General features: G+C 57.9%; 2 protein-coding genes across 5 annotated transcripts in view; one reads left to right on the forward strand and one right to left on the reverse strand.

Moving 5' to 3' along the window:
- GAS6 (growth arrest specific 6) overlaps positions 1–14,220 on the forward strand; it is a 34,625-nt gene that overhangs the window by 7,965 nt on the left and 12,440 nt on the right. The window contains exons 3-6 of one of the 2 annotated variants that reach the window (XM_082435175.1): positions 4,853–4,877; positions 6,258–6,320; positions 11,008–11,130; positions 11,901–12,023. In XM_082435175.1, the coding sequence (XP_082291301.1) occupies positions 4,853–4,877; positions 6,258–6,320; positions 11,008–11,130; positions 11,901–12,023 (334 nt within the window). Of the gene's footprint in view, positions 1–4,852; positions 4,878–6,257; positions 6,321–10,260; positions 10,488–11,007; positions 11,131–11,900; positions 12,024–14,220 lie in introns of those variants that run through there. The other variant, XM_082435176.1, reaches the window with a different exon arrangement.
- TMEM255B (transmembrane protein 255B) overlaps positions 1,174–14,220 on the reverse strand; it is a 67,319-nt gene continuing 54,272 nt past the window's right edge. For all 3 annotated transcript variants that reach the window (XM_082435181.1, XM_082435177.1, XM_082435178.1), the window contains exon 9: positions 1,174–2,591. In XM_082435181.1, the coding sequence (XP_082291307.1) occupies positions 2,153–2,591 (439 nt within the window). In that variant the 3' untranslated portion in view covers positions 1,174–2,152. The remainder of the gene's footprint in view (positions 2,592–14,220) is intronic.

Consider the following 14,220-nt stretch of genomic DNA (forward strand, 5'->3'; position numbering starts at 1 on the left):
TCCCAAAGAGAACGTGGCAGGCCTGGCAGGGAAGGCGTAGCGCCTGGTGAGGCTTAGTACCCGGTGAGACATAGCACCCGGTGAGGCCTAGCACGTGCTGAGGCTCAGTGGTACCCAGCGTGGCTTAGTTGTTTCCTCTCCTGCCTGTGGGCACCCCAGCCACTAAGTGAGCAGCACCGCTGCATTTGGCCTGGAGAACGAAGGGGTTTCCGAGCAAAGCTGTGGGTGATCAGCTGGTGCTGTGAAGGTGAGAGCCCAGCAGCCCCAAGAAGCCTCCTCCAGGAGAGCACGTTAGACGGGAAGAAAGGCCACTTCGCGTGACCCACTGAAAACTGATCAGATTACACAGTGAGTGTACCAATCAATCTTGAGGAATGAAACCGTAAATTATAAAAACAAATTTATTCCATTTCATGCTTTATAAAATTGGATTATAAATGTAATTAGGCACTAAATTTTCAGAACAAAGAAAGATTGAAGTAAGATTTTGGGGAGAGGCAGGGCATATTTTTTCGAAATAATAATGATTTTTAGAAAGCCTACATTCTCCTTACCATAAATGGAGACATTTTTGCAAAAAGTGTTTGGCAACTTCATCCATAGTCCCGTGAGCCTTTGTTAATCCTAGATAATCAAGTTATTCTGTCTTGAAGCAGTCATTCTATGATACTTGCAAACTTTCTCTTCTGTCGTTGTTAACTGGCCTAAACCCTGATTTATCAGTGCCTTTGCATTGGTTATTTCCCAAAACATTCTCACTGACTCATGAAATCTTGACTCGTGGTAGATTTATAATTTTACTTTGCAGGTCATTACAAATCTGAAAATTGCACTCATTTTTCAAATTCAGCTAGCCTGGTATTTTTGCCTCATAAATTTGGAAAATGCAAACAACAGTGGTTTAAACAAGACAGTTTTATTTATCTCTCATGTAAAAGGTGGGAGGCAGGCTGCCCAGGGCTGCTCAGTGGTGGGGGCCCAGGGACTTCCATGACCTATTTGTGCTCCACTGTACTGGTGCATGGCCTTTGTCTTCCAGGCCTCCTCACACACTGGGCAAGATGCTGGAGTACCAGCCATCACATCTACATTCCAGCAAGGAGGCCAGAGAACCAAAGCACTCCACTCTCTTTACTCAGTTTCACTCTCTGTGTGTATCTCATTGGCCAGAATTTAGTCACATGGCCACTCCTAGTTTCAAGGGAGGCTGGGAAGTGTAGTCCTGTAGCTGGGTGCATTGCAGCTCTAACTAAATCCAGAGTTCTGTTACTGAGGCTGAAGGGAGGATTGCAGATGCTGGATGGCAACTACGAATCTCTGCTGTGGGGGAGAGGTGTTTGGAAGCAAACCTGTTTTACGAGGTTCATTTCCAAGAGTATTTTCATGCCTGGCAGGAGACACTGTACTTAGCCACGTCAGAGAGTTTTTGCACAACACGCCTCTCACATGGGTCTTTTTAGCTGCACTCACACAACCTGTGCTTGGAGGGACCAGCCCCCCTCTGCTGCCCTGGTTCTTGCCCCACACTGGGCCTCGGCAGTCACCCGGCCACCTGAGCCTGTCAGCCCGCAGCTGAGTGGTGAGCGGAGGCTGCCACCCCTGCCTTGGGGCCCCGCTGACCCTGGCGGGGTCGGGGGGGTGCCCGGGGCCTGTGTGCACGTGCTCCGCCAGCAGCTGGGGTGCAGCGGGTGCCCAGAGCAGGTGGGAAGCACGTGCAGAGGGATGTGCCGTGGGCAGGTGCAGGTTGCAGGAAAGCGCTCAGTAAGGGAGGGGCCAGTGGTAAGGGGACCAGGGTCTCCATGCCCCCGAGAGCCGCTGCTGCCTGTACCAGGGCCCTGAGCATCCAGAACAGCGCGTATCATCCTAAAACTGATGTGAAGAGGACGCGGAGAGCTGGGCTTCCCATTGGGCCTAGCCACTGTCGAGGGCCCCCCCGCTCGGGCCCCTGTCCCTGTCACATGGGTGCAGGTTGGGTGGGAGGGGACAGCCATGGGGATGGAGGGGGTACGTGCAGCCGAGGGAACCACACACACAGATGTGCAGAGCTGCAGCAGGGCCCCAGGGTCAAGGCCGGGGCTGATCCCAGCGTCACCCCTGCCACTGGGTGGTCATACCCAGGACTTTGTTCCAGGACCTCCTTGCAACGTGCACTTCAGTGTCTGAGGAAGGAGAGGACCCAGTGCCCTCGCGGGGTGTCTCTGGGGACTGCCCCCCTTGCAGGGTCCACCCTGGGTTCTCTGGGTGGAGCAGGGACTGGGGGATCCCAGAGGTCCGTGTCCTGAGAAGTGGTGTCCGTGTTTCCTTCAGTCTTGTGGAGTCTTTTGCACCTGGTTTGGAGAATCTTAAGAGCTGAATTTGGGAGAAAGGAAGGAAAAAAGGGTTTTGTATGAACCGTGCTAGGAGAACACGTGGGGAGCCGCGTAACGCCAGCCCCAGGGGTTAGGAGCCCTTCCGGGTCCCCAGGCGGGACCAGTGGAGCCTGGGCACCCACCTGCAAGAAGGCGTCTTCAGGGGCCGCTGTGAGCTTCATGCTCTTAGGAAGCCGAAGCCTCGGCAAGGGCAGTTCAGGCTGCCGTGACCTTGACAGTCTCCTTCCAGAAGACAGATTTGCTAGCGAGGCTGTGGCCAAAGGATTGGTCAACCCTCCCGACTGTTCCCAGGGAAAACACCTTCTACACGTTTCATGTCAGTAAGCAAAGTTGTCCTGACACCCAAGTCCCAGCCTACTTTGTCAAAGAGTAGAGATTTTTGGAAACAACTTAGGGCAGTTATGTATTAAAGGAAGTAATACATTCTCAGTTTACTGTTTGAGAAGTAACCACATTGTGGTAGTGTGTGACTCCTGTCATGTTGTATAATCCAGGTAAAAGTCCCAGACATTCCACGACAAAAAGATTCATGCACCACCAACACTGGTGTGTCTCCAAGGCAGCGTCCATGCTGGTCAGCAGGGCCGGGAGCGGGCGTCCCCTGGCCCATCTATGCGCGGGGCCAGGAAGTGAGGCCGTCGGGTGAACAGTGGGACAGCATCAGGGCTGGATTCCCGTGCCTCACCTGGTCCCCGCAGGGACGTGGCCGGCCTCTGAGGAGCTCAGGGGTAAAGCAGATTTGCTCTCCTTTCCTGTTTGGGGGGCAGATCACAAGGAGCAGAGACAGAGGAGGGGGCTCACAGGGAAGTCTTCCCTGTAGCTACAGAACACATGCAGCCTCACTGTAGACCCAGGTGGACCCAGCTGCCCTTGGGCTCAGCTCCTTGAAGGAGCTTCGGGCCACACGTTCCCATGTTTACAAACCTGCGGGCAGCAGGGCAGCACGGAGGGCTGAGGAGCCTGACTTTTCACAACAGTAGGGCTCAGTATTAAAACATATTACACGTTACTATTACCTAGTCACGATTTTGAAGAATAGAATCTGCCCTTCCGGAAGGCTGCAGTGTGTAAACGTGTGTGTGACTGGGTACTTGCCCCGCAGTTCTTCATCATGTTCAACCCTAGTCTAATCCTTGGCTTCCTAAGCCTGAGCGGGCACTTCCTGCGTCCATCCTGAATCTTTATTTCAGAACCAAATCCCCTCCCTTTGTGGCAAAGCCCAGTGGCCTCCATACTCCCTCTAACCCCGAAAGATGCCACAACCCCCGGGACCCTGAGAGCTCTCATCACAGGGCCCCAGACTTGTCTATCTCTCTGTCCCCAGCGCCAGCCGGTGTGGGACTGAAAGCAGGAGAAAGAAACGCAGCCAGGCTTGTCGGGGGCCTGGGAGCGGAGAGGAGGGCAGTCCCCTCCCGCCTGCCTCTTTGTCACGTTTGCATGAATGTCACCTTCGCAAGTGTTGCATGAGTCCCAAACTTGCTCTGATCCTTACTTTTCTTTTAAAGAAGTTGAGCTTTACAAGAAGCATCTTTACCAGAACGTTCCTTTATAAAAGCACATCTGAACGCGTCTTCGCAGGCCGCCCCGGCCAGGCACGAGCGGAGGGGCCAGTGAGGTGGTGGAGGAGTGGGGGGCGCGAAGCACGGGTCCCGTGGAGGCCGGCACCCCTGCCTTCCCTGGGACGGGGCTCAGCCAGACTCCACAGCCGGCCTGGAGCCTCAGTTCACTCATCTGTGATAATGGGGCTGATTAGCAAGACCCTCCTGGGAGGGTGGTCATGAGCAAGCAGGTGACACCCAACATCCGGCCCCTTGGTTCCGTCAGGGAGGGGATACAGGGCCGAACTGCTCCACGATCGGCCCTGAGCGATCAGCCCTGAGCGGGACATCAGAGCTTGTGGGGTCAGGACTGCTGTGACTGCCCCCTCCCCGGAGCTGCTGCCGGACGGGCACAGGCAGGTGTTCTCTCACCTGACATTCACTGCCCAGCGCCCACCTCTTAATTTGCAGTCATGGATAAAAGGACTCCCCGTTTACACCCTCCATCCCTCATCCAGCTGTTTGTTGTACAAGTACAGTAGCTGCTGGGAGTCCTACAGAGGCCTCCCATCTCCCAAGGGGCCCCTGCGACCACCGGGGTCTAAGGCTTGGTTTTTTCTTGGCATTTCTTGTCTTCCTGAAAGATGCTTCGCCCGCACAGTATTTCTGGTTACCGCAGGTCTGGTCTCAGTGTGCAGACATCACTCTGCAGAAGCTGCATGGCCCCAGGGACGCCCTCTCCCTCCGTCCCCTCCCCCAGCCCTCTCAAGGGCAGAAAGTGGCTTTCTGGGCAGCCGTCTTCCCTCAAGCACCTGCCTCCCGGGCCGGGCCGTTCCTGTGGGGGGAGAAGGGTGAGGTTTGGTGGACCAGCTGCCAGGGGGGTGGTGCCCAGACGCCGGGCACTCTGCCGGTTAACCACTGACTTTTCTTTTTCTTTTTCTGCAGGAGTACTTTTATCCAAGGTACTTAGGTAAGTTGGACTCATTTCCTCCTTCTGTTTGGGGACTCAAGCCTCATCACCAAGTTGTTCCCAGAAGGACCGTGCTTAATCGCACAGTGAGTTGGGAGCTCTCCAGGGCTCACAGGGCAAAGCCCTAGTTTGTGTCTTTTATACCATAGTGACCGCGTTAGTGTCACCTCCAGCCAATGCCATTGTTTGCCCCACTCTGCCCCACTCTGATTCCAGGCTTAGCTCATTAACTGGAAATATGATTGCTTTAGTGGTTCTCGGGCTTTTTGGTCTCAGGCCTCTGCCCTTGTGAAATTACTGAAGACCCCAAAGAGCTTTGCTTATGCGGACTCTGGTTATTGATACCATATTATTAATTAAAGCTGAGAACATTAAAAAATGCTTTTGTTTAACTTGGACGACAGGAACATACAGGCTAACAGTCTTGGCCGTCGAGCAGTCATGTCTGTGTATGGAGGCGGGGGGTGCCTGGAAAGCCCCACTGAACACTGGGGGCAGAACGAGAGGAAAAAGGCAAAGACGGTCCCGTGTTTTCAGGACGACCTGGAAGTTCCCCTGCAAACTGCTCCTTAATACAGTTTTAAGGGTTTTTTTTATGTCTCTACTTATAATGAGAGAGAAGTACTCCAGGGCTTTCCTCTTTAATTGTGTGAAGTGCATTTTGGTAAATTTTCCATTGGCCTTATAGCCTCTTAGAGGTACTTTCTCTGGGTGTGTATCTAGCAACAAGTATAGTGGACCTGTGATTGGCCTTGAGAAGCCCCATCCGGGCTCCCTGCCGGCCTTGCTCCCGGGTGTATGGCTTTGTTTCCTGAGGCAAAGGCGACAGTGGCCCCCTGGGCCACCTCCAATGCTGTCCACTGCCTGTGCCCACGTCCTCCGAGGCGTGGATGAGCAGAAGCGACCCACTAAAGGGCCAGTGAAGTGGCCCAACCAACACCCATTATGCCCAAGTTCAAGTTCAGATCATCCGCATGCCTGTGGTCCCTCCCACCCCTGGCCTCCCTGTGGAGCACCCAGTCAGACGGCACAGAGAAGGAGGAAGAGGAGGAGGGGGAGCTAGTTCTCCAAAGAGACTGACCGTCAAACCAAGGGTACTGTTTCCAAGCGGGGGTCAAGTTGAAATGGAGGCCAGCTCTCTGACCACGGTCAGAAGCTTCCTGAGTGCCACCGGAGGGCCTTCTGTACGACAGAAAGAACCCCACCAGGAGGCTGCAGGGGCCCAAGGCTCCTTGGAGACAGAGCTCTGCCCGTTGGTGGAGACGTCTTCTCGTCTGACGGTGTTCCACGTTCCGTGTCAGTGTGACTGGTCTCCCTCCAGAGTGTCACGTCTGCTGGCCCCGTGCCGGAGGGTGACGCCCTGCCCTCCCTGTTTTGCAGAATGCATCAGTAAACATGGATCTCCGTACAAAAAAAACACAGATTTCATCACCTGCGTGCAAAGTAAGTCTGTCTCCTTCCTCTAAGCCCCTGCGTTTGGGGTCTTGGGGCTTTGCTGTATTTCCATTGTCTTTGGAGCCACGGCACCTGCCTGAGGTCCGTTCCTTTGCCCTGAACTTCCTTTTCTAAGCGAGTACGTGTTGGCTTTTCGAAGAGGCAGGAAATTCGCACGGTATGAATTGTAAACCTTTCACAGGTGGAGAGAAGGTGCATCCGGCCCCGCCTCCTGGTCAGTCAGGGGCCCTTTCACCACGGCCACCGGTTCTAAGAATATTCTCAGACCCGTAGGAATGTACTCGGAGTCTCTTATTTGCACACAGGTGGCAGCTTCCTGAACCCATGACCCCACCGCCCTTTCCCCTCCACGCTTCGCAGACGCTTCCTGTGTCAGCACGAGCCGCGCCAGCACGCGGGGCTGCGTCCACATTCGCGCTTGGTGGGCAGCGTGCTTGTTAACCAGTGTGCACTGGCGGACACCTGGGCCGTTTCCAGTTGTATACTGTAACAAGCAAAGCCAGAGTGACCTCCTTGTCTGAACATATCTGCAGAACAGAGTGGACTTGCAGAGGCAAAGCTGTGTTCTTTTTCAATTCTGATGCAGACCCGGCCCCGTTACCCCCCAGTGGAGGGTGGGAGTGCCTCTCCCAGTACCTGCACCAGCCCAGTGTATTGCTTCTTACTTGCTTATATCTTTCCGTAGAAAAAGTGAAAAACGACCCCCAGTCAATGCAGTTTATTTTTTTCTTACTCATAAGTAAAGCTGAGCTTCATATGTTGAGGAACCTTGTGTTTCTTTTTCTGTGGATACTTTGTTCAGAGTCTTTGCCTGCTTGTCTCAGTTTGTAGCAGCTGTTGATATAGCTTGCAAATTAGCCATTTGTACTAAAGGTAGCAAAATTTTTCTTCAGCTCATCATGTGTCTTTATTATTATTATTTTAAATTATCATACGTAACGCTGACATTTTGCACGAACTTTAATCCACACGTAGACCCATAGACCCGTCTCAGCTGAGCCTGACCCCAGGCCTGGCTGTGGCCCGAGAGCTCCGTGATGTGGCCACTTCGTCCCCGCCAAGCGCAGATGTTAGCTGCTTTATGGCACCCGCTCCACCGGTGAGGAAACGGGCTCTGAGCGCACAGCCGGCCCTGCACGGGGGGTCCCGCGCTGCGCTCAAGACCTGCACGGCAGGGTCGCCCAGGGCGGGTGGAGGACCGGGAGTGGCCCCAGGGCCTGGGGGGCAGGGCTCGGCTGCTGTGACCAGTCACCCAGCCTCCCACACGCCAGCCGCTGGCCTTGCCTATCGCGCCCCGGGTCACAGACCCCAGCCCGGCCCAGGCGCACAAAGGAAGTGAGAGACTGAAGGAGGGCGGGGGCCCTGCTGTGAGGCCCGGGCTCCCTGCGGACGCTTCGGCAGCCTCACAGGAGCAAGTGAGGAGCAGCCGCTGGTACTGGCAGAGGCCAGTGTGCACTCAAGGAGCCAGAGCCCCCGCCCACACATCCCGGTTGCCGGGAGCAAGCCCTGCCCCTCGGCCCCCAGGGTGAGCGGGACCTCGCCGGCCTTAGGCGGACATGGGAGCACCAGAGAAGTTCAGCTTCCCGTCATTACGCTTCACTTGTAGCAGATTTTTGGTGTTGTCAACTTGCCATATCAGTTCCTTCTTTTTGAATTATGTATTCAAACTGATTGGATTGTTTTACTTCCTGGGTTTCAGGCTATCCTTTTCCTGAGACTATAAAAAGTTGTCTGATATTTCATGTTTAAGCTTATAACCTGCCTCGGACATCTCTGATGCAGTGAGGAGGTGGGGCTCCGTGTGGTCATTGGTCCAGATGATGTGGGGCTCCGTGTGGTCATTGGTCCAGGTGATGTGGAAGCTCCGTGTGGTCATTGGTCCAGATGATGTGAGACTCCGTGTGGTCATTGGTCCAGATGATGTGGGGCTCCGTGTGGTCATTGGTCCAGGTGATGTGGAGGCTCCATGTGGTCATTGGTCCAGATGATGTGGGGCTCTGTGTGGTCATTGGTCCAGGTGATGTGGAGGCTCCGTATGGTCATTGGTCCAGGTGAGGTGGGGCTCCGTGTGGTCATTGGTCCAGGTGATGTGGGGCTCCGTGTGGTCATTGGTCCAGGTGAGGTGGAGGCTCTGTGTGGTCATTGGTCCAGGTGAGGTGGAAGCTCTGTGTCCTCATTTATTCTAGATGTGCCTCCCCCGGGGGTCCCGGATTGGTTTCTGAGGCTTTGCCTTTGGGTCCCAGAAGACTTGGGCGATGCCGTCTGAGGAGTCCTGGCTGACTGTCTCCACGAGGAAGGGTCTCGGTGCCTTTTCTCCTCCGTGAGAACAACGGCCCGCATTTGCATGCATTTCCCAGGCTATAACTCATCACACCCACTCATTTCTGGAAGTGGGAGCAAAAGCCACTGAGACAGGCCTCTGCTGGCCTCAGCAGGTGCCTCACATCCCTGTCTACATAGCAGCCACTCTCCCTCCATCCTCTCACAGCCATCGTGGGGCCAGATAACCCCTCGCCTCCCGTCTGTCGGGGGCCCGGGTCGGGGCTCAGGTCTGACTCAGCCCCGAGCCCCTCTGCAGGCTGCCTGCGTCCACCGAATTCCTAGAAGCTCAGGGGCACCTGCAAACACTCTCCTTCCTCTGCCCTACAGATAAGCTTCCCAACAGGGCAACAGATGAAAGCCGTGGTGGTGGAGTTCTCCAGCTGGGTTCCCTGTGAGAATCTCCTGGAGTTGTCCCACCCCAGGGGAGGTTGATTTTTAAAGGGGGGGCGGGTAGGCATTCTAGGCAAATTCCAGACGAAGGTAACGAGCCCAGGTGTGTCCTTCTGAAATAACTTTAAGTCTTTAACCAAATATATCGAGTGGAGATGCACCCCATCTTCCCTGTCCTTCCTGCAGGGCCTCTAATGTGCCGAGTGCTGTTGGGGGATCAGCCAGACCCTCGGCTCGGGTGCTGTCTGGGCCCCAGCACACGTCCCCCCGACCTCCCCAGTCTCCCTGCCCCCTCAGAGCCCCGTCCTGCGGAGGCCGTGTCAGGAAGCAGACCCGTCCGTCATCTCAGCCCTGGCACTGGGCTTGACCCCCGCCGCCCCGGCCCTCCTGTCCCCCGGGGGAGCCCTCGTTACAGCCGCATGGGGGCCACAGGGCTGACCGCTGGACCCCCCTTCCTCACTCTCCGAGCGCCAGACCCAGGTCCTACTTGCTTAGGGGTGGAAGGCGCTCACGGAGTCCACCAAGGATAGCTGTGCACGTGTCTCCAAAATACCTGGAGGTGCTGCGTTTGGGCCACACTTGCAAGTGTTTTGTTGGCTGTAATTGTGCAGAAGCAGCAAGCTTTGAGGGGTCCCGTGGAAAGGTCACGAGAAGAGCCCAGTGAGAGACGTGGGTTCCAGGGTTGCGTACACAAACAGTTATGCTGGGCCCTCCCTGAGGGGGTCCCCGGTGACCAGGTCCCCAGACCCACGGGGACGCAGAGGGACAAAGCATGGTGTTGGGTCCATGCCAAGGACAAGGGCTGGCGCGAGGCCTGGTGAGCTGGGGGACACAGGGGCCCACTGTCCTCCTGGGACCAGGAGCAAGCCCACGGTGGAAACACTGTCCCCAGAGCAGCGTCCGGCTGGGGACGTCAGCCGTCCTGAGAAAGAAGTGAAGAGTCGGGGGTGAGTGCCCGCCTGGCCGGCTCCACCGCGCAGACAGCGGCCTGGCGCTCTCATCGGTCACGTGCTGGCTTGGCCTGTTTCTAGTGACCAGGCCGTGGAGTGAACGGTGCCCTCAGCCACACACGGGGCGGGGGCAGAGGGAGGGCTGAAGCACCGCGGCCACCTGTCGTGGGCCTCCCTGCGCTCAGAGGGCCTGTCGCTCGGTGAATAAAGACGCACGACAGTGCCTGGCTCAGGTGCTGCAGGGGGACGCCCGGGTATGGGAAGGTAGTGGCCGCTGGCACACAGAAAGGCGGCGTCGCGGGCTGAGCCTGGCCGAGTGGCTGGCCCGCGGTCTCCAGGGCCCCGGGAAACGTGCCCCGTTCCCCTCCGCTGAAAGCAGGACAACCCAGAGAAGCAGGATAGCCGCTGGTCACCAGCACCGCTGAAACCTACAGGCCGTGGGGCCGGCGCGTGTCGGAGAGAAAGGGGAGCAGCGGAGCCCGGGGCCCAGACGGTCTGGACCGTGTCCAAGCAGAGGCAGAAGCAGCAGGCCCACCCGAGGGGCGGGCGGGGAGGCTGTGGGCGCCCTCTGTGCGAGCTGGACCCCACAGACCAGGGGTCGAGTGGGCCGGGGTCCTGGCCTGGGAGGGTGGACACGGCCACCAGGGGAGGGGAACGTTCTGGGTCTGCCGGGCTGGCCCATGGGCCGGCCAGGGCCCTGTGGACCTGCTCCCTGGGAGGTCCAAGCTCCTGGGGCCCAGCCAGGCCCACACCTCTCCTCCGCTGCCCCGGGGCCGCGGCCCTGACCTCGGGCCCAGGGGGTGGGCGGCCCCTACCTCCGAGCTGACCTGGGTTTCCTGGGATCGGCTGGGGCCCGGCCAGCCTGGTCTGTGGCCCCCTCCTGCCCGGAGGTGGGTGTTCTGTGCGGCCCGCCGGGGCCAGTGGAGGAGATGTTCGTGCCCCAGGCCTGCCTCGGTTTCCCCCCAGCTGACCAGGAGCAGCTCAGGGCCATCTTCTCCTTCCTTTCAACTCAGAGCTGCCTGACCAGTGCTCCCCAGACCCCTGCGATAAGGAGGGCACCCAAGTCTGCCAGGACCTCATGGGCAACTTCTACTGCCAGTGCAGAGACGGCTGGGCGGGGCGGCTCTGCAACAGAGGTAAGGCCACGGCCTGGGGGCGGGCTGGCGGCATAGGCGTCAGGCCCTCCCTGCAGGGCCACCCGCGGGGCCCGGGCTGGTGGGGCGTGAGTCCTGCTGTCTTCCGCCTCTCCCTGCCAGGCCCCCTACCTGCCCCGCCGGGGACACAGCCGCACCGGCCTGTCTGGCTGAGAGCAGAGTGAGGAGAAGCGGGAGGACGGCAGGCCGGGGGTCCAGGCCCCTCGCTGGCCGGCCCCCCTCCCAGGTCCCGGGAGAGGATGGGCGGGCGGGGCCCTCAGCCCTCCGGTCCTCCCAAGAGCGCGAATGTTTGCACAGTGCGGGAGGTCTTGCCTCTGCCCCCGGGCAGGGCGCCATCCAGCTTGAAAAGCCACCGTGCTGAGCCCTGAACTGTGCTCTAGCCAGGCCACCTCCTTGGGGGGGCGCCGGGAGGGCGACGGCCCCTCCCGAGAGCAGGCCTGGGCCTGCGGTGGGCAGTAGGAGTGCCCTGTAGCCGCCCCGCCCGGCGCGGCCCCCCGCTGATCAGAAAGGAGTCAAGAGACTCTCTGAGTCTACAGTGCGCAGGGTCAGCGGAGAAGCTGCAGAAAACCCCCAGGACGTGGTTAGAACCCTCAGGCGGCCCCCTTGCTGCAGTGGGAGCCCTGGGCCCCTGTGCCCTCCCACCCAGGATCTGAGGGTGGATCCCATGGGGTCGGAGATGCCGACGCCGCGACGTGCTCCAGGCGGGTTGTGGGTCACGTCTGGCTCTCTCCGTCCCTGTGTCCTGTTCCCAGACGTCAATGAGTGCAGCCAGGAGAACGGGAGCTGCAGCCAGATTTGCTACAACAAGCCGGGCAGCTTCCAGTGTGGCTGCTACAGCGGCTATGCACTCTCCCTGGACGGCCGGACCTGCCACGGTGAGGCCCTGGGCCCTGGTTGCCCTCCTCTCTCCTCCTCCCCCGTCTTCTTCTGCGATTGCCAAGTTGCCGGTTGGCTGAAGCCACAGTCGCTTTGCTCCTCTGCGAGAGGCTGCAGGCCGTGGCTGGTCCCTCAGGCTCTGGAGGCTGTGGGCGTCCTGCAGACACAGCACATGCCCGGGCATGTCCGTGGCCACGGGGAGCTGCCCCAGCACCTCAACACGGGCTGATGCACCAGGACCTGTGGACAGGGCCGGCCCAGCTGGGGAGACCATGCCTACTGCCCCGGGACGGGAGGCGGCTGCCAGGCCTCCTTCCAGGCCACAGAGCCTGCAGAGGTTTCTGTGCCAGTCGGGGCCCAGGACATCTGGGGCGGGGGTGGGGGTGGGCAGGGAGCCCAGGGTGCCACTGTTCACTGCTTACAAAATCAGCGCTCACAAGTGGCAGAAAGGAAAGGTGGCTCTAATCAGAATGCCAGCGATCTGGGGAGATGGTGCCCTCAGTGTTCCCCAGAAACCACCTCCGAAGATTCTGCTCGGCCATGAAAGCTTCTAAAGGGAAACAGAGAAGGAATCTCAGTTAATCCCTGAGATGGGGGGCCAGAGTCCCCGCCGTCCCCCACTGTGTGCAGGCGTGTGGACTTCTCATGGTCTCCCTCTAGATGCGATCTCGGTCACACAGTTCGTTCAGGAGATTACTGGAGGGGAAGCTGGGGGGTAGGTCTGGTCATCTGTTAATTATTCTTCATTTCTACTCCTTTGATCTACAGAAAGAACAGGCAGGTTAGGCGAGGTATTGTGTGATAAGAGATTTGAGAGGTGTGCTTGGGCTGGAGATGAGTAGAGCATGGGGGCGCCTGGTTGAAAGCCGGTTACAATATGGCTCTGCTAAAGTGACAAGGAAGGGGCTTCCTGAGGGCAGTTTCCTGTAGAGAGCTGCTTACAGATCCCCCCTGTCAGACATCATTCCATTTCTATGGGGTTAGGGGTGAAGGTCCGTCTTCTGAACTTCTTCGTGCTGACAGAGGCGCCGTATTCTCAGAGTGGAAGACGTTGACGTGGGTCTGTAGCATCTCTTTGCTGACAGTTTTAGTTGTTCGCTTACATATACGGGCAGAGCAAGCTACAATTATTTTGATGCCCACAGAGATACAGATTATTATGAGCAATAGTGTTAATCCCATTCTCGTGAGGCCAGTTCTTGGAATTGTGAAGCCAGAGATTCAGTTCTGCTCAGGACAGAGCAGCCTGTGTCACGGCTGCAGTCTGGTCATCGTGCAGATCGGTCCTGACGATGTGGAACCGTGTAGGTTTACAGGCTCCCCGGGGGGGGAGCAGGTGCCCTTTGTGTTGTCTCCTTCCCACGATTGATCGCTGGGAGAAATCTTAGTTTCCACATCTGAAAGCCTGTGTTTGCTCAACCGCCCTTGCAATGAAGTCACAAGTAGTTGTGAGTCTTTGCGGCACGCGCAGTTCTGTGTGCCATCTGAGGAATCGATGTTATTTGAAGTAACAGTTGCACTTTCTAGAAAGTCCTTCTGTCACTTTAGGAGCCAGTTCTTAACTGCAGGCTTTTTGTACTTGTTTGCCAAAGGCGCAGAGGGGATGGAGCCTCAGGACTGACCCTTGGTTGTCAGTTACAGTGACTGTGGCGTTGGTTTCCCACGGGCAGACCCCGGCGTGAGGAGAGGGAGGAGGAGGCGCCAGGGGGCCTGAGTGAGGCCAGCAGGCAGCCGTCAGCTCGGTGGTCAGCTCAGGGCTCCAGGGTGCAGGGTGGGACTTCTAGTCAGAAGGTCCCAGGAGTCACTTTTTTACCTTTCTGGACTGCAGTCATTTGAACTAAGCAACAACTGTGTGCACCCCGGCTAGGTGGTGCCCTGTACAGCGTCTGGAATCAGTCTTCTCAACCAGGCCCCTGATCAGCAATGCCCCCCCCACCCCTGCTCCTGGGCTGGGGCTGGAAAGCCCAGTGGATGGAAGGAAGGGAGGAGGCTGGAGAGGAGGGGGGCAGGGGAGGGGATAGGAGGGGAGGGGGAGAAGAGGGGGGGAAGGGAGGGGAAGGAGTGGGGAGGGAATGGGGGAGGGGAGGAGGAGGGGAAGGGGTGGGGAGGGGAGAGGGAGTGGGGGAGGGGAGGGAGAAGGGAAGGGGAGGGGAGGGAGGGGAGGGGAGGAGGGGGAAGGGAGAGGAAGGAGTGGGG

This window comes from Balaenoptera physalus (assembly GCF_965194825.1).
Source record: "Balaenoptera physalus genome assembly, chromosome: 18".
Lineage (NCBI taxonomy): Eukaryota > Metazoa > Chordata > Mammalia > Artiodactyla > Balaenopteridae > Balaenoptera > Balaenoptera physalus.